We start from the raw sequence: 19,575 nt of genomic DNA, 5'->3' as shown, positions 1-19,575 counted from the left end.
GGAGTAAGACAACATGCATAAAGAGGATGATGTGGTCAAAATACTCATTTGCCTAATAATTCTGCATTCCCTGTATGTGTAACCATGTATAATATGTATTTGCAACTGTATATTTTTGTAATGTATTCATTTCAGACACTTATTCTGATCAAAAATAAGAAGGGGCGAAAAAAACACGGGCTGACGGGAAGTGGGGACAGGTAAAGGTGAGTGTTTGTGGACGCGGTGGACAATAGTGGATATATATTCTTCACACCTTTACCTTTGGAAATATACACTTTTTTCCTTGGATTACTTTCAACGGGACCCAGACTCTGCAGGTCTGCATCAAACTTTAAGTACCGGTATAATTTTCTGTTCATTTTGCCGGCTGTCATTTTTGGACTGTTATGAATGACATTCAGTTTCAATCGCGGGACTTAATTTTGTGTTTGTGTTACATGTTTAAATGTGGGCGCATGCGGCTTGTATACAGGTGCGGCTTGTGTAAGTACAAAAACGTTTTTTCCTCTTAAAATGTGGTGGGTGCGGCTTATAATCAGGTGCGTTCTATAGTCCGGAATTTACGGTACTCTCTTGACCATGTGTGCTAGTTCATGAGCAATGATGATGGCAGTGCTCTGTCGATCCTGACTGGAGGAAATCGTTGGACTGAAGAGTAGTTTGCCTTCCCGGTACGTCACCAAACCCCAATTCTCCATAGCCCCGTAATAGAAATCTGGCAGGGCAATTTGATCTATGGGATAAGAACAAATATTGATTTTTTTAGTCTTTGAAAGCATCATTTTTTTGTTTTTACAGTATTCATTAAACAGGTATATATAGTTATATTTATTTTTCTATTTAGTTTTAATTAGATTTGTTTCATTGAATTGGTTTTGAAATACTCATAATTAAAGCTAAATAATAGATTAGGTCCCTGTATTAAGAACTACATTTTATATTTACTGTAGTTTCTCCGTATTACTGTAGTTGTATTCTTGTAGTATTTTTGTAGTAAGAATTTGTGTTGAATTTCTGTAGTAGGATTTTGTGTAGTTTTTCTGTAGTATGATTTTTGTTGCAGGTTTTTGTAATATTTTTGTAGTAGGATTTGTGTCATATTTCCATCGTAGTATTTTTGTATTAGGATTTTTGGAGTATTTCTGTAGTTGGATTTTTGTAGTATAATTTTTGTAGGATTTTTGTTGTAGGAGTTGTGTCATATTTCTATAGTATTATTTTTGTAGTATGATTTTTGTCGTAGGATTATTGTAGTATTTCTGTAGTAGGATTTTGTGTAGTTTTTCTGTAGTATGATTTTTGTTGTAGGGTTTTTGTAGTACTTTTGTAGTAGGTTTTGTGTCATATTTCCATCGTATTACTACCAGCTCAGTAGCCTAGATGGTAAGGCGCCCGCTTTGAGACTGGGAGATCGGTGGTTCGCGCCCCGGCCGAGTCATTCCTAAGACTTAAAAAGTGGTCGGCGGCGCCCTCTGTTGGCTGCGGCTGCATCGGCTCGCTACAACGGGTCAGGTGCAATCGACATTTCGTTCTGTGTACATTGTTACACAGAATGACAATACAAGGAAATTATTATTATTATTATTGTTATTTTTGTAGTGGGATTTTTGGAGTATGTATGTAGTTGGATTTTGTGTAGTATTTCTGTCGTATGTTTTTTGTTGTATGATTTTTGTAGGATTTTTCTAGTAGGATTTATGTCATATTTCTATAGTATTATTTTTGTAGTAGGATTTTTGTAGTAGGATTATTGTAGTATTTCTGTAGTGGGATTTTGTGTAGTATTTATCTAGTATGATTTTTTGTAGTAGGATTTTTGTAGGATTTTTCTAGTAGGATTTATGTCATATTTCTATAGTATTATTTTTGTAGTGGGATTTTTGCAGTATTTCTATATTGGGATTTTGTGCAGTATTTTTGTAGTAGGTTTTTGTAGTATTTCTGTATTAAGATTTGTGTAGTATTTATATAGTATTATTTTTGAAGTAGGATTTTTGTAGTATTTCTGTAGTGGGATTTTGTATAGTATTTCTGTCGTATGATTTTTGTAGTATTTTTGTAGCAGGATTTGTTTCATATTTCAATAGTATTATTTTTGTAGTAGGATTTTTGTAGTATTTTTGTTTTATGATTTTTGTAGTAGGTTTTTTTAGTATTTCTGTAGTAAGATTTGTGTCATATTTCTATAGTATTATTTTTGTAGTAGGATTTTTGTAGTAGGATTATTGTAGTATTTCTGTAGTAGGATTTTGTGTAGTATTTATCTAGTATGATTTTTGTAGTAGGATTTTTGTAGGATTTTTCTCGTAGGATTTATGTCATATTTCTATAGTATTATTTTTGTAGTGGGATTTTTGCAGTATTTCTATATTGGGATTTTGTGCAGTATTTTTGTAGTAGGTTTTTGTAGTATTTCTGTATTAAGATTTGTGTAGTATTTATATAGTATTATTTTTGAAGTAGGATTTTTGTAGTATTTCTGTAGTGGGACTTTGTATAGTATTTCTGTCGTATGATTTTTGTAGTATTTTTGTAGCAGGATTTGTTTCATATTTCAATAGTATTATTTTTGTAGTAGGATTTTTGTAGTATTTTTGTTTAATGATTTTTGTAGTAGGTTTTTTTAGTATTTCTGTAGTAAGATTTGTGTCATATTTCTATAGTATTATTTTTGTAGTAGGATTTTTGTAGTAGGATTATTGTAGTATTTCTGTAGTAGGATTTTGTGTAGAATTTATCTAGTATGATTTTTGTAGTAGGATTTTTGTAGGATTTTTCTCGTAGGATTTATGTCATATTTCTATAGTATTATTTTTGTAGTGGGATTTTTGCAGTATTTCTATATTGGGATTTTGTGCAGTATTTTTGTAGTAGGTTTTTGTAGTATTTCTGTATTAAGATTTGTGTAGTATTTATATAGTATTATTTTTGAAGTAGGGTTTTTGTAGTATTTCTGTAGTGGGACTTTGTATAGTATTTCTGTCGTATGATTTTTGTAGTATTTTTGTAGCAGGATTTGTTTCATATTTCAATAGTATTATTTTTGTAGTAGGATTTTTGTAGTATTTTTGTTTTATGATTTTTGTAGTAGGGTTTTTTAGTATTTCTGTAGTAAGATTTGTGTCATATTTCTATAGTATTTTTGTAGTAGGATTTTTGTAGTATTTCTGTAGTAGGATTTTGTGTAGTATTTCTGTAGTAGGATTTTTGTAGTAGGTTTTGGTAGTATTTCTGTAGTAAGATCTGTGTAGTATTTCTATAGTACTATTTATGAAGTAGGATCTTTGTAGTATTTCTGTAGAAGGATTTTGTGTAGTATTTCAGTAAAATGTTTTTTTGTGGTAGGATTTTTGTAGTATATCTGTAGTAGGATTTTGTGTAGAATTTCTGTAGTAGTATTTTATGTAGTATTTCTCTAGTAGGATTTTTGTAGTAAGGTCCTTGTAGTACCTCGATTAATGTAATGTACTACTCTCCGGCCTCCTGAAGTCCAAAATAGAGAGCTTACAGCGGGTACAAACTGCTGCAGCGAGGCTTTTAACTAAGGCAAGAAAGTTTGATGACATTACCCAGATTTGAGCCAACCCACATAGGCTTTATGTTAGGGGAGGAGAGGAGAGGAGAAGAGAAGAGAAGAGAAGAGAAGAGAAGAGAAGAGAAGAGAAGAGAAGAGAAGAGAAGAGAAGAGAAGAGAAGAGAAGAGAAGAGAAGAGAAGAGAAGAGAAGAGAAGAGAAGAGAGGAGAGGAGATTTTAAGGTTCTGTTGGTATTATACCAAATCATGCATGGACTTGCTCCCTCATTTCTTTCAGATTAAATTCCCCCCTTTGTTCCGGTCCGGAGCCTTTGCTCTAAAAATGCAAGTCTACTAGTGATCCCAAGAGCCAAGAAGAAATATGCAGATTCAAGAGCGTTCTACATGAAGGCTCTGGTGCTGTGGAATGTCCTGCCCTCTGAGATTCTAAATTTAGGCTTAAAACACACTTCTATTCTATAATTTATGAAGGACCTATATATTAAATCTGTGTATTATGCGAAAAACAAGGGGTGCTGTATTTCTTATGATATTCAGATTTCACCTAATTTGTTCAGAGGATAAGAGATGTTATAATAGTGTTGCAAAAATTCCAATATGGGTCCTGTCACACTGAGGGCATAGTTTGCTTGTCCTTGCTCCACGGCTTTCCTCCGAGCCCAGACACGTAACTAAAAACACAACAGAGTATGAATGAAATTAATGAAAAAAAACACAGTACTTCTATATGATTCAATTCCAAACAGCAAATTATTGTGTTGATATCAATGTTCCCTCTAAGCTGCGTGTGTGCGCAATTGCGCACTGCCCAGAGCTTTTCCGCGCACAATAAAATCTAGCCAGCTCACAAAAATCAGGGCTCGAAATTGCTAATTAAGAAGCAAATTAAGTCAAAGTTACAGTGCATGAAGGTAAAAATACAAGGGTTCCCCTGACGCTGTGTTCTAAATACGGTATTTTGAAGTCAAGGTCGAAGTAGAACGAAGTTGAGTAAAGTCAGTTGAGTTTTTCGAGAACCGGCTTCTTCGGCTCGGCTCACTAAATAGAACGGGCTCTTTTGGGTCCCTAACGGCTCCTCAGGTTGTTTTTGCTTCTTTAATCCTTACACAACCAAATATTATCAAAAATGATGCACAAAATGACTTAAAGGAAGGGGGGGGTCAATAGAACAAAAAATAAAAAAACACCAAAATGAAAAAGTAGTGAAGAGCTGGGAAAAAAAGAAACAAAAGGAGAGATAAAGAGAAAAGAAGAGCAGGAAAATTTCAGAAAAAAGGCAGAAAAAAAGAAAAAGGAAATAGAGAGCAAAAAAAGCAAGAAAAAAGTAACAGCTGGGAAAAAATAAACACAATAAGATTTATTTTAAAGGAATTTAAAAAAAAAAGTAGAAAAAAACAGGGAAAAGAAGAAAAAGTTTGGGTTGCATTTAAATAATTTCCAATCATATCAAGTCAATCTTGTTGCCAACATTGAACTTCCACTAAAAATATGTAATTAAATACAGTTGTGTATCGTGCAACCGACTCAATAAGCCCCCAAAATGTTAATATTATGCGACAAAAGATACCAGGAAAAAAAAGAAATGGAAATTGTAAAAAGAAATTACATTTGTAGGCCGTTCAACCTTTGCAATCGTACATTAGTCAATTCATTCAAAAGTGAAAAGTAATTTTGCATTGCCGTAAACTCAGCAAAATGTAACTTGATGTCAAGTTTTGGACATGTTTGATAATGACTTAGTTGCCACACTTGGTTTTGCTGTTGCTCACTGTTGTTTCAAGCGTTGCTCATCGACTTTGTGTGAACGCTCACACCCGTGGAAAATTACAGGGAACATTGGTTGATATACAGTTATTCCAAATAAGTCATTTGAACCTTTTTTTTCTTTGGAAAATTGTGAACTGTGCGTTCTTTAGGGTTAAAGGCATATTTTTTACATAGTGGTCTCGTACTAGTGCATTTACAGAGTGGGGGGCTGTGGATTTTACTCCTAGGCCTTCCGCTCTGGTCTTAATCAGTGGCTCTTTGAGCCAGCTCTTAGAAGTCAAATTTCCTTTTTCATTTGTAAGTACTTCTGTTAGAGAGGTGATGTTTGGCCGGCCCCCATAGCCCGCACGGTTTTATGGGTCCGAAAGTGGCTGACGCTGCTGAGGAAGCTGGATATAGGCATTGCGCAAGAGGGGGAGGGGAGGTACATGAGGCGCATGACATGTAAAGCCTGTCTTTTGTCATGAAATCAAAACTGTGTAAACAGAGACATAGAAGAACAAGGAGAGGTGGATAATAAAAGTCTGCAAGAGAGAAAGTCGACCCTGTCCAAAATTTGCATCAGGCTCCGGGTTTAAATTTTACCTCTAGGCTGAAAGTGGCAAACAAAACGCTTACAAAAGTTGTAATAAAAGTCAGCAAGAGAGAAATTCGACCCAGTCCAAAATATGCATCAGGCTCGGGGTTTAAATTTTACCTCTAGGCTGAAAGTGGCAAACAAAACGCTTGCGAAGGTTGTCCGACATTTTACTTTTAAATTGACACAAAATATCTCCTCAGATAGCTCTTCAAGTTGGCTGTTGACTCAATCGCTTTGGTGGATTACCGCCCACAGCCAATCATACTTTGTGAAACCAATAATGCTTCTCAAGGCCCTCTAGCAGGCTGTCATACGCCAACTTGGAATCTGATTGGCTAAACCAACAGCTTTCATGGAGACTGATGTCACGGGACAGGGCTCTCAGGGTTTTCAGTAAAGGCCTCCAGTTAGATTTTGTAGTGAAGGCCTTCAGTTAGATTTCTGGGCAAAATGCTTAAATATAAAAGCACACATTTGGAGGTAGCCCAATCAGGGGAGAATTGAAAGAAAGCTAAAATAACAGCTTAGAGTTATTTAATTAGTATTACTGATTAAGTATTGATGGACAAAATATAATTGACATCACATAATTCTGATTTTCAGGCCAGCAAAGAAGACCTTGCGGGTCCTCATGGCCCGCCACTGTATTAACATGGTGATAAAAAAATTCTGAAGAATGTATCAAATGCCACGAATCCAACATTAACAAAATGTTGTCCTGTGTAGCATTGAGTTGTGAGTAGTCTGCGATGACGATGGCTAATAGATAGGTGGACATTTTCTTAGTTGGCTCGAATGTAGTCTTCGACACAGATACGCCATTAATAGTTGTGATAATAGAATCTGGAATAAACACAAAAGATAGTTCAAATAATGAGTGAAAATCAATGATGATGTTTTTGGTTGAATACATTGAGGGATTGAAATTCCTCCAGGCAGACATATATTGTACTTTATTTTACTCTCTCCTCACTATTTGGTGCTTCGGTTATCTCTGGTTCACTACTTTGTGGATTTTTAATTGAATTGTCTTTGTTGTCATTGATATCAACGTCTTGTGCATTGTGTTCTGCGGCAAGAACACAGCAAATTCATGGAGTCAGTTTTGGTTGGTTGGATGTGATCCTCTCTATGCACGACTCTAATAAGCTGGTATGTGCTGTCAGTCAAGAACCGGGGGGGGGGGGGGGGGGGGGGGGAGCCCCCCAGTCAATGTGTCCACCCAAAAAAAACTGCCAAGCACAGCTTCAGTTACAGCGAGTATTTCAGCAGCTAGTTACATGAAAAATAAAATCATTAATTTAATTGGAATCTGAGAAAATGCTAATCACGAGCAGGTGCTCAGCGGATTGTTATTGGGTCTGGTAAGAGACTGAAGCAGCATAGGAAGAAACCCCTGCCCAGCCTGTATCTCACCAACACCGGATCCATTACCCACTGATACATTCGAAAGGTTATTATTTTAACCATCACAGAGACCTGATCCAATTCGAGGATACCCCATGCTAGTGTGAAGCTAGCCCGCCTCTCTCTAAATTGCTTTCTTACACTGAAAGAAGAAATTCTCCAAATTTATTGTACTTTTGCATAATGTCAATAACAAATATTTGTTCAAGGGCAATTCTGTGTTCTGTGTTTTTATTTGTAGATCTATAGTTGTTATTCTGGAAGTCTCTGTTGGTAATGATGTCGCCTTGAGGTGTGTTTGACCCCGGGCGGCTTCTATAAATGGGAGTCGCTACGTCTTAGTTGTTCACGTTTCATGATAACCGTGGTAATACCGCATTGCTTACTATAATTAGGATTGCTAAAACTCTGAAAAAGGAAAATAGGAACACCTCTGTCGGCCAACTTGATAGCTGTGTAGCCGTCCTGTTCTTTCTGCCCCGTAAGACGTGGGTTTCGACTCCGTCCTGTTCCTGTTGGTATTTCCTGTCCGGTATTGTTCCCATTTATTTTGTCCTGTTTAATTTTGGATTCCAGTTTTGTTTCTGTCTACTTTTGTCCTGTTTATTATTTTCTCCAGTTTTCGTTCCCGTCTAGTTTGTCCTGTTTATTTTCGATATCCTGTTCCATTATCTATCCTGTCTGTCACGTCCTGTCTGGTATTGACCTCATCTGTCCGATATCAACTCGGGCAATTGGTATCGATCTCGTCATCTCTGGCTTCCTGTCTTTCTACGCCAGACCGCTGCTTAACGTGCAGGACTCCCTATTTCCAGTAAAATAAAAGGCCTGCGTGAGTACGTCACACGTTTGGGTCCTGATCCAATCCAGATCATGACACATATAAATTATTAAGTTAAATCATATTTTGAGATTCAAAGGTATTTATCTACCGTAAATTCCGGTCTATAGAGCGCACCTGATTATAAGCCGCACCCACCACATTTTAAGAGGAACACTGCTTTTGTACTTACACTAGCCGCACCTGTATATAAGCCGCATGCGCCCACATTACAACATTAAACACTACCACAAAATTAACCCAAACCGTACTATGAGTCCCGCGATTTTAATTGAGGGGGATTTTGTAGGGTTTATTGTTCTATATTCTTTATCAATTATCCATTATCCGTTATCGGTCAGTTCATAATACGCTACAAAGCCAAGGGGCCGAGACACTTGCTCTCAGCCAAGAGGCCGAGTCAAGGTCCTAGCCATAGAGCCATGCAGCGATCAGTGTGAATGCACCGTTCCCGGAGGTACTGCAATACCGGGCCGATGCGTGGAGTGGACAAAGCAAGCTCTTATTCCATCTCCAGATTGCAAAAATCAAACTTATAGCATTGCTGTATTGTCAAATAGATAGTGGTTAGTACACAAATCCGGAACCACTAAAATGTCCTTCATTGAAGCACACAGTCTGAAAATCACAGCCGCCAGCAACTGCATCGATCCAGGTGGTACTACACTACCGTCAAAAGCTATAGAAATGATCCCTAAGAGTATAGTTGGGGTTTTTGGGGTTTTTAAGGGTTATTATTCTATCTTCGTTATTCATTATCCATTATCCGTTATCGGTCAGTTCATAATACGCTACAAAGCCTAGGAGCCGGGACACTTAAGAGTATAGTTAAACATAAAGTACACAATTCAAAAAACCACAGCCGGCAAATTGAACAGAAAATGATACCGGTAGTTAACATTTGTTGCAGACCTGCAGAGTCCGGGTCCCGTTAAAAGTAATCCAAGGAAAAAAGTGTATATTTCCAAAAGTAAGGGTGGGAAAAATATATATCCACTATTGTCTGCCGCGTCCACAAACACTCACCTTTACCGGTGCCCACTTCCCGTCATCCCCCGCGTCTGTTACGCCCCTTCTTTTTAATTGGCCAGTGCAAGACTTATCAGAATAAGTGTCCAAAATAAATATAAATAAATACATTACAAAAATATACAGTTGCAAATACATATTATACATGGTTACACATATTTACAAAGAAAGACGGTACACCGAGAGAGTTTTCAAAGCTTTAATAATAATATTATAACTTTCATCCCAAACCATGCCTGTGAAGGGTAGCAAAACGCTACTAACAACACGCTCGCAATTCAGGTGACGGGTCTGTTAAAAAAAACATACCGTACATATAGAAATCACGGTAAACCGGTTTCATCTTCCTTCTTATAACTGACTTCATCAAAGTTGTCCTCTTTTAGTATGGGAAAGAGACTTTGTCACACAGAAGTCGTTCCACGCTCCCTTACTCAAAAACACACTAGCAACATGCTCGCAAGGTAAAGGTTGCGTGCAGTAGCTCTGTTTCCTTCTTTATCGGACTGTTCGATTGCGTTTAGCTTGTAAGCTGCGTCATGTGCCTTGAACTCGAGCGCCGCTGGCGGCTGTTAGAAAAATTACATAATCACTGAATAAGCCGCAGGGTTGAACATTTGGGAAAAAAGTAGCAGCTTATAGTCTGGAATTTACAGTAATTATTAAATGGCCATTCTAAATTAAGCTATGATAGAAAATGCTTGCAAACGTTATGTTGTTTCAAAAAAAGTAGAATTGAACATTTTGCAGTTATGACTGATAAGTGACCACATAGCTAATAATTTTTCTCATACAGCCAACCCAAACTCCACCTTGACATCAGCCGGCCCTTCGGGACATCTCCCGTTCTTCCAGATTAGCCACTCCGGCATTTGTTTAAAGTACCGTATTTTCCGCACTATAAGGCGCACCGTGTTATAAGGCGCACCTTCAATGAATGATATATTTCAAAACTTTTTCCATACATAAGGCACACCGCATTATAAGGCGCTACAGTAGAGGCTGTAGTTACGTTATGCAACCATTAGATGGTGCCGCGCTAAAGGGAATGTCAACAAAACAGTCAGATAGGTCAGTCAAACTTTATTAATAGATAACAAACAAGCTTTCCACAACTCCATTCACTCCCAAAATGAATAAACAGCTGTTTTATTATTTTCTCTGAGGTAAAGCATTTTCGTGACACATCTTTAACATCTTTGAACAACAGCAAGGCATAACATTTTACTTTTCCTCCAAAAAAACTGATACTGTAATGGTAAATTAAAGGTTAGTGCAATCGCAATATAGTGACACTCGTAATGTGCAAAAACAATAACAAGTGCAAAACAATAACAATAAAGCAATAACATAATAATTGTAAAATGTAAAACGTAAACACACAAAAGAAAAATATAAAGCTCACTCTTTCAGCTCCTCATCTACGAATCCCTCGAATTCTTCTTCTGCAGTGTTCGAATTGACCATATCAGTGAATGGGCCATCCAACACGTCCGGCTCCGTCCCATCAAGGTCGTCATTAATCGAGTCAGTGTCGCTGTTGTTGTCTGGCAGTTCAGGGACAATTCAACAACCCACTGTTCAAGTGTGTCCTCTAACTGTGGCCATCTCGCTTTATTGCCACGGAAACTTTGTTTAGTCTTCTCTACTTGGCGCAGCTCATCCTCATGCTTCCTCCACTTCCGCACCATCGATTCATTAATGTTAAACTCTCTCGCTGCTGCTCTATTTCCGTGTTCTACTGCGTGACTGATCGCCTTGAGTTTAAACTCTGCGTTGTAAGCGTGTCTCTTAATAGGAGCCATTTCAGGGTCTTTATACAAACGCACAAATAAGAGACAATCGTGGTTTAGTATTTCCTAGTATGCACAGCACACTTCTTCTTCTACGCGAAAAATGGAGTCGGTGGCTGCTTACCGTAAGTTGTGAGACCTGTCGCGGCTCAATATTGATCCATTTATAAGGCGCACCGGATTATAAGGCGCATAGTCAGCTTTTAAAAAAAAAACAGATTTAAGGTGCGCCTTATAGTGCGGAAAATACGGTACAAACAAATAGGGACAGACAACTCTTATTGAAACGAAGTGAACAAAACTTACCAATTTGATTGCCATTGGAAAGGGCCACAGTTTCAGGCGGGTGGATTAGAGTTATGTAGAAAATAGCCTTCAAAGATGGTTCATCGAAACAAGGAAAGGTTTTCCTTGTATGAGTCGGATGCATCTGTGAGCTAACAACAATCCTGTGTATGAAGCATTATAATTCTGAGTATCAAAAAAACAAATGTCTCAAGGTGACACAAAAAGTATATATATCCAGTAGATCGTACCTTCTGCTGCCATCCTCCTCATACTCACTTCTGTAAAGTCCAGCTAGGTCATCAGTCAGCTCTCCAATAAACTCAGTGTGCAGAAGATATGTTTCTCCTTGAGTTAAAAAGCCATTTAGATGAATCACCAGGTACTGTGTTTTTGGCTGAAACCAGGTCGAGGCAATACTTGGAGCTAAACCACCACCTGCGTGCATGAAAATACACGTTTTTGACATGGCAATACTTGTAAGTTCTCAAAACTGTGTGCCGGACTGGTACTTGAATTTAATCACACACATTCTAATTACCGTATTTTCCGCACTATAGGGCGCACCGGGTTATAGGGCGCACCCCCAAAAAATAGTTTTTGGTCCTATATCTTCCATACATAAGGCGCACCGGATTATAAGGCGCTACAATGGGAACGTCGACAAAACAGTCAGATAGTTCGGTCAAACTTATTACCCCCTTAACATTCCCAAAGCTTGCAAAGAAGCAAATACGTGTCGTAGACACGTGCGGATGCGGTGTCCGTACGATGTCACTCAAATGCATCGTTCCAAATATCATTCGAAAGGTTAAAGTCTTGGGATTCAAGAAATGCCAACCATTCCTTAGTTTCTATTTTCTTTTTTGCTCGCAACTTTACTGTGCATATGACAATAAACACTTGGAATTGAGTTTAATTTAAAAAAAGACCCATCACAGAAACATCGATATCACTCTGAAACAAGATACTGGGAAAATATATAGCCGGAGTAGCTCACCGAAGTCGTTGTGTTCAATAATAATGTGCAACCATGTTCCTCTTATATCCGTGAGTGTAGTAAATCCAGGAGAGTAAAATATTTACAAATACAGTACAGAATAGTAAAATACTGTTTTCTCTATGCCGTCAACCCAACATGCTATTCACATTCATCTTTTTCGGCCAATTGCAGGGTTTGTTTTGCACCTTTAGCCTATGCGAGCCTGTAAATGATAAAAAGGATCCGCCCCCTTTACCTCCGAATAACTTTAGCCAATAGTGATCGATTCAAACGATGATTGACACATCTTTTTCGGCCAATTGCCGGGTTTGTTTTGCCCCTTAAGCCTATGCGAGCCTGTAAATGATAAAAAGGATCCGCCCCCTTTACCTCCGAATAACTTTAGCCAATGGAGATCGATTCAACTGATGATTGACACATCTTTTTCGGCCAATTGCAGGGTTTGTTTTGCCCCTTTAGCCTATGCCAGCCTGTAAATGATAAAAAAGATCCGCCCCCTCTACCTCCGAATAACTTTAGCCAATAGTGATCGATTCAAATGATGATTGACACATTGGTTAGCCAATAAAACGCCGGTATATAAATTCCAGCACACACTTCGCGTTCGGGGGAAAATCTAGTCGGTGGCTGCTTTTATTAGTTGCAAGACTTTGCGACTTAATATTAATCCATATATAAGTCGCACTGTATTATAAGGCGCATGGTCAGCTTTTGAAAAAAATAAGACTTTTAGGTGCGCCTTATAGTGCGGAAAATACGGTTTTTAATATTGTGAAGCTTTGCCCAATGTTGTCGCAATCAGATACTGAGATTCATGCGTGTGTTACTTTTCAAATCAATTACTGTAATGTATTACCCTTCGGTGCCCTGAAGGATTTTACATTTTACGATAAAGGATTTTATTAATTGAAAGTTACATGTATCAAGTGCAACGAAGATTTTCACTGAGTGAGCTTCAGGTCATGCTGTTCCCACTGCGGAATGTTTTGGTTGGGGAATTTTGATAACAGGACTCTGACAAAGAAGGCCAGACGCACAAGGACAGACATCACGACGCACTTTAGAACCATTGTTCATGATTTGGAGGCGAACATTTTCATGGCAGTCCCTTCATACACTTCCTGTTCTTAACATCTCCATAAACAGGGATCGACATATCTTGGGAATTTGGAAGACTTGCTCCTTGTTTGACATTCCTGTAAATTTAGCAGGTACACCACGGGCACCACTGACATGTTCATGATAGCAAGTATCTTCCCCCATTTTTCTTACCCAAAGCTCAGTGCTTTACAATAAACATAGGGTGAGAAATAGGGCATCTGGCACTTTTCATTTTATTAAATCTCCTATGAACTTCACCTAGAAAACAAAGTTCACCCGCTGAATTCTAGCAAAAAGAATTGGACAGTAGACTTATTTCAGCTATGTGTTTACATCAAACCTTATATCCAGGGGGTGGTATGAAAAAGTTAGAACCCCCCCAACCCCAACTCAAAATTCATTTAACAGTTTATTGTCGTCCAGGGTTTTATAAAGCCTGTTTGTCAATATCTGTTGTTTTGTATTGAAATGCACCTGAAGCAAGAAGCAGCACAATTTGCTTGTTCTCCAGCAAAGTATAGTTGAGCTTGTTGGAGTGGACCAGGATCAAATTGGTTTGAGCTGTGCACTCAAAGGTCACGGTAGAACTCCCTAAAGAGGAAAGAAAGATAATTCAGTTCTGCATATTAAAACGTTTGAAGTATTAAGGTATGGTCGTCCCATATAGGCAAAAGTGGTAGTGTTTTGCAGTACAGTACAGACCCCAATTCGACTCTATTGTTCGTAACAAATAGGGAAAGTGACATGTGATGATGTGGCATTTGGATTGTATTTTAAACAGGCCTTTTCTTACTTTCACCATTTTTGTGCTACACTGATAATAAAAAACAACACAGGGACATGTCCCTTAAATAAAGTCAAACAGGCTGAGAGAGAGTTTAGGGCCATCACCACCCTAAACAAGTGTGCAAAACTATAAATAAACTGTATATCTTGTGACTATTTGTTTTTTTTTTGTTACTGCTATTTACATTACACTAATTCTCTTTGCACTATTGTTACGATGCACTACTTTAAGTTGCACTACCATCATAAATTCAGCCATTCTCTAACCATCCATCTATCCATCCATCCATTATCTGCACCGCTTATCCTCAGTAGGGTCGCAGGGGTGCTGGAACCCATATCAGCTATCTTTGGGCAGTGGGTAGGGGACACCCTGAACCGGTTGCCAGTCAGTTGCAGGGCACATAGAGACAGACAAATCACTCACTCACTCACACCTCGGGACAATTTGGACCGGCCAATTAACCCGACATGCATGTTTTTGGAATGTGGGAGGAAACCGGAGTGCCCGGAGGAAACCCACGCAATAACGGAGAGAACATGCAAACTCCACATGGGGAGGTTTGATCCCATGACCTCAGAACTATGCCGTGAACATGCTGACCACTGCACCGCTGTGCTGCTCCTCTCCTTTCCTCTCCTCTCCTCTCCTCTCCTCTCTTCTCCTCTCCTCTCCTCTCCTCTCCTCTCCTCTCCTCTCCTCTCCTCTCCTCTCCTCTCCTCTCCTCTCCTCTCCTCTCCTCTCCTCTCCTCTCCTCTCCTCTCTTCTCTTCTCTTCTCTTCTCTTCTCTTCTCTTCTCTTCTCTCCTCCACTCTCCTCTCCTCCACTCTCTTCTCTTCTCTTCTAACGGCACATCACTGTGCTCTTGCACACAGGTTGAACAACATTGTGCTACAGGTAATAAATGCATTTCTCTTCGCAAAGCACAATCCTATGGTTTCGATAACAAAATGTAAAGGTAAGGATAGCGAACGCTGGGAAGAACATTGCAAATATGATTTATCCTGCATAGCAGTGACTCACCTGTGAAGACATAAAGACCAGATTCAGAGTCCGGGTTGAATTGAGGCCAAAGGGTTACATTGTATGAGAGAGGGACCAGAGAAGTGGGGAGACGGAACCTGAGGAGATAACACATACTTTTTTTACACAACTTTTTCAAGAGGATGGTTGAAGAGAAGAACATTGTTTATAGTTAAATAAAAGGGAAACAGGTTAAGAATATTACTAGAACAGCATTTTTCCATCTTCGCAACATTGCTAAAATTCGCCCTATGCCGTCTCAGTCGGATGCGGGGTTTATAATTCATGCGTTTGTTACTTCCCGTCTCGATTACTGTAATGCACTACTCTCCGGTCTCCCGAAGTCCAAAATCAAGAGCCTTCAGCTGGTACAAAATGCTGCAGCGAGGCTTTTAACAAAGACAAAGTTTGATCACATTACCCCGATTTTAGCTAACCTGCATTGGCTCCCTGTTAGCTTAAAATGTGATTTTAAGGTTCTGTTGGTATACAAAATCATGCATGGACTTGCCCCCTCATATCTTTCAGATTTAAATTCCCCCTTTGAACCTGTCCGGAGCCTTCACTCTGAAAATGCTGGTCTACTAGTGATCCCAAGAGCCAAGAAGAAATCCGCAGGTTTGAGAGCGTTCACCATTCGGGCCCCGGTGCTGTGGAATGCTCTACCCACTGAGATTCGGTCTGCAACCTCAGTGGAACTGTTTAAATCAAGGCCTAAAACACACTTATATTCTATAGCTTATGAATGACTTATATTTCATATTGACAATGTCCGTGAATTATTTGTTATTGCAACATCCGTTGCAGGATGGTCATTGTGGAAGGGGGATTAACTCATGTGCGGCTCTTCTTAAGGTTTCTTCATTTTCCTCATGTTGAGGTTTTTGAGTTTTTCCTTGCCCTCACGTAGGTTTTTGATCAGGGGATGGTATAATAACAGTCTGTGTTCCTATAATTTGCGGTCTGTGCAGCCCTTTGAGACTCTTTGTGATTAAGGGCTATACAATTAAACAAGACTTGACTTGACTTAACTATAATGAAAAAATCATGCAGAATATAGGGGCGACCAAAGCTAAATAGACCTTATTATGCACACAACTTCAATTTCATCACAATAGCTACAAGTTATCAAATTGGATACTTACTAAGACTTTTGAGTCAATGAAAATACCTATTGATACGATTAGATCAGTGTTTTTCAATGATATTCCATCACGGCCACCCTCAGAAAAAGAAATCCACCCCGCCCCCGCAAGAAGTCTCTCACCTCATCCGGGTTAATTGTTTTTTATGGGGTCACCTGAAGGTCTGCTCCACTTTATATCTACACTTCTTACTCATTGCTTATTCTATGTGTTACACATTAGACTATCGTTTTTCGCCCCTTAAGCGTCTTTGATTTTTTTTTTTTTTTAATGAACTGCTTTTTCAAATGTAAACGACAAAATATCTTGTCTTGAGAGAAGTATTTTAGTCTACGGCTGATTTATTTTGAAGCGAGGTTTTGGCTAGGTTCATATTGCAGAGTTTAATTCTCAATCCCGTTTTTTGTGTTAAAATTCAATGTTTTTGTGAGATAGTTCACATTTTCAACAAAATGCGAGTTGTATGCGACTTGATCTTCTTGTGTGAAGGCCACAACCATCACGCATGAGCAGAAAAGGATACGTGAAGTCACACATAATGTGCTCATGTTTGCAGAAGTACTCATGGATGTTAACAGCAGAGCGTTGTCCCCCCACAATAGTCTGTGCAATAACCTATGCAGCCCTTTGAGACTTTTTGTGATTAAGGGCTATACAAATAAAAATGACTTGACTTGACTAGTTACATTCCAAATCTCGCTCTTATCTTTGAAAAGTGATGGGTCCCGGGGACTCGCATGCTCAAAAATCTATGGGTCCCAACAGAGATCTATGGGTCCCCAAAATTTAGTGTGCTCCACGCCCTTACAAACTGTCGAATTTACCCTTACAAAATACAAAAAAATCTTTTTTTTTCAAACATGTTTATTCATGTAGTTGAACATGTTATATTGTACATGTGTTTCCTTATATCCTATATATTGTTAATGAACATTTTGTTGTGAGACACGAGTTGCTCGACATGAATGAGGTTTATTATAAAAAAAGTTAAAAAATGAAGTCGCTTGGACGTTCACCGTAGAAGGAAAAAATACATGCAAATATAATTAAGTAGTATAATACATTTTCTTATTCAAATTATGAATTCATTTTCTGCATTAAATTATTGTTGGTAATGTACTGATTAAAAGGGATCACCACAAACCTGTCTTTTTTCATTTTCTCCTTTTATACTTCCTTTTTTTCTTTTTACAACATAATCATTCGTAATATAATGCATCAAAGCAAGTGAGTCGTTTGAGAGCCGGCTCTTTAATGAGTTGAGCCGAAAAAGCCGGTTCTCTAAAAAAGAGATGGACTACACAACTCGAACTCGAGATCGGCGTGCAGACGAAAACTCAAACCGCGAGACCAAAACAACAATGGCTGACGAAAAGTTTGGAGTGCGGTAAATCTTTGGTAAAAAATGATAATGACATTTCCGTGTCAAAAAAGTTGATTTGACACGATGCGTCCCCAACAAAAATAATGCGTCTAGGACGCAGGGACGCGGGCAAACGAGAACACTGTGAATGTAATAAATTGTTAACTTCCCCCAAAGCAGGGGTGGCCAAGCCGGTCCTTGAGGGGCGCATGTCCTGCATGTTTTGGAGGTTTCTCTTCTCCAACTAAGGTCATGCAAATGTTAACTTGTTAGCAAGCTGTGGGGGCTTGATAAAGATCCAGGTGATTGGAAATCCCTCTGTATTGGAGCAGAGAAACTCCACAAACATAAAAGGCATGCAGCTCTTGAGGACTTGGTTGGCCATCCCTGCCTTAAAGGATACTATCGCTTTAAGAATGTATTAGAACGACGTTGTAATCCGCGATGCGATGTTTGCTGTCCCGTGAGTTACAAAATAAACAAGTGTTCATCATTTAATGACACACAATGTTGTCATCCGCCGTGGTTGTTTATTTCTCCGCTTACTCCCACCTGATTAAAGGCAGAATAAAACATTTACCACCTATTGGTGACGTGCAGGTCGCATGAATGCGTTTCGACCGTTCAAGTCAAAAGATCGGATATGCATCGGATTTAGGGCCGCATATGAAAGTGAAAAAATTGGATATGCTCTTCAACAAATCGGATTCAGGTGGTGTCCGAGAAAAAGATCCAATTTCTCTGCAGTGTAACCTAGTCTTTGTGCGTAAATACATACACTGCTCCTACGGTTGCATTAGATTTCGTTTTTTGGTTTGTTTTGATCATCTGGAGATGGAATGTGTTTGTGCTTATAATAGAATGCACAATAAAATCTACTGTTTTTTTATGTCAAAAGGTTTCCGTGTAAGTACTGTATTCATTTTCTTATTTTACCAAGAGAAAAATCAAGAATATAGTGAGAAAACCAATTAATGAGCACAAAGGCATGATGTCTCATCTCATCTCATCAGCTGCACCGCTTATCCTCAGTAGGGTCGCGGGGGTGCTGGAGCCCAGCCCAGCAATCATCGGGCAGTGGGCAGGGGACACCCTGAACTGGTTGCCAGCCAATCGCAGGGCACACAGGGACAGACAACTCTCTCGCTCATTCACATCTAGGGACAATTTGGACCGGCCAATTCACCTAAAATGCATGTTTTTTGGAATGTGGGAGGAAACCGGAGTGCCCGGAGGAAACCCACGCAAGCATGGGGAGAACATACAAACTCCGCAGAGCTGGATTTGAACCTACGCAGGAGGTTCCCAAGACCTTAGAACTGTGCCACACATGCGCTAACCACTGCGCCGCCGTGCTGCCCCAAAGCATGATGTATTTATTGATATTATTGTTTTTTTTTTTAAATAAAGGGTTTCTTGTAAAAGAAAGGAAAAACATGTGTGTTTCTGTGTGTTAAAGTAAAGTTAGCAAGAAAGTAAACAACACGCTAATTATTATATAATTCAATATTATTAAAATGGGAGCTGGATTGCAAGCAGTGAGGAAAAATACCTCCTATGATTATAATGAAAATATTAACCATTTCTCAAGACAGGGGTCATCAAACTACGGCCTGTGGGCCATATCAGGCCTGTCAATGGATTTAATTCGGCCCGTGAGAAGATAGTGAGAGAAGCATAAGAAAAAAAGAAAATGAGGAGCTTCTAGTCAATGACCAGCAGTTTTTAACACGTCCACTGGATGTCGCCGAAGTCACATGCCACTCCACACATTGTGGCTGTATATTCTGACTACCATATACAGAGACATTTGTGCAAACATCTATCCATATGTTACTTTAAGTCACAAGTGTCAAACTCCCGGCCCGCGGGCCACGTCCGGCCCGCCATGTAATCATATCCGTGTAATCATAA

At 38.9% G+C, this 19,575-nt stretch overlaps 1 protein-coding gene and 1 pseudogene across 1 annotated transcript in view; both read right to left on the bottom strand.

Moving 5' to 3' along the window:
- The window catches only part of LOC148362357 (aminopeptidase N-like), a 43,455-nt gene that overhangs the window by 20,487 nt on the left and 3,393 nt on the right, over window positions 1-19,575 (bottom strand). Inside the window, exons 2-9 of the mRNA XM_088339761.1 lie at window positions 15,154-15,251; window positions 13,818-13,934; window positions 11,491-11,677; window positions 11,261-11,403; window positions 6,592-6,727; window position 5,849; window positions 4,082-4,208; window positions 582-736 (exon numbers count right to left, since the gene is read on the bottom strand). Of these exons, the coding sequence (XP_088195887.1) occupies window positions 582-736; window positions 4,082-4,208; window position 5,849; window positions 6,592-6,727; window positions 11,261-11,403; window positions 11,491-11,677; window positions 13,818-13,934; window positions 15,154-15,251 (964 nt within the window). The remainder of the gene's footprint in view (window positions 1-581; window positions 737-4,081; window positions 4,209-5,848; window positions 5,850-6,591; window positions 6,728-11,260; window positions 11,404-11,490; window positions 11,678-13,817; window positions 13,935-15,153; window positions 15,252-19,575) is intronic.
- Window positions 8,568-8,730, bottom strand: LOC148362358 (U2 spliceosomal RNA; annotated as a pseudogene).

This window comes from Urocampus carinirostris, chromosome 7, assembly GCF_059441175.1.
Source record: "Urocampus carinirostris isolate Australia breed hairy pipefish chromosome 7, RoL_Ucar_1.0, whole genome shotgun sequence".
NCBI classification, from domain to species: Eukaryota; Metazoa; Chordata; class Actinopteri; order Syngnathiformes; family Syngnathidae; genus Urocampus; species Urocampus carinirostris.
This window is presented reverse-complemented; position numbering and strand designations above follow the sequence as displayed.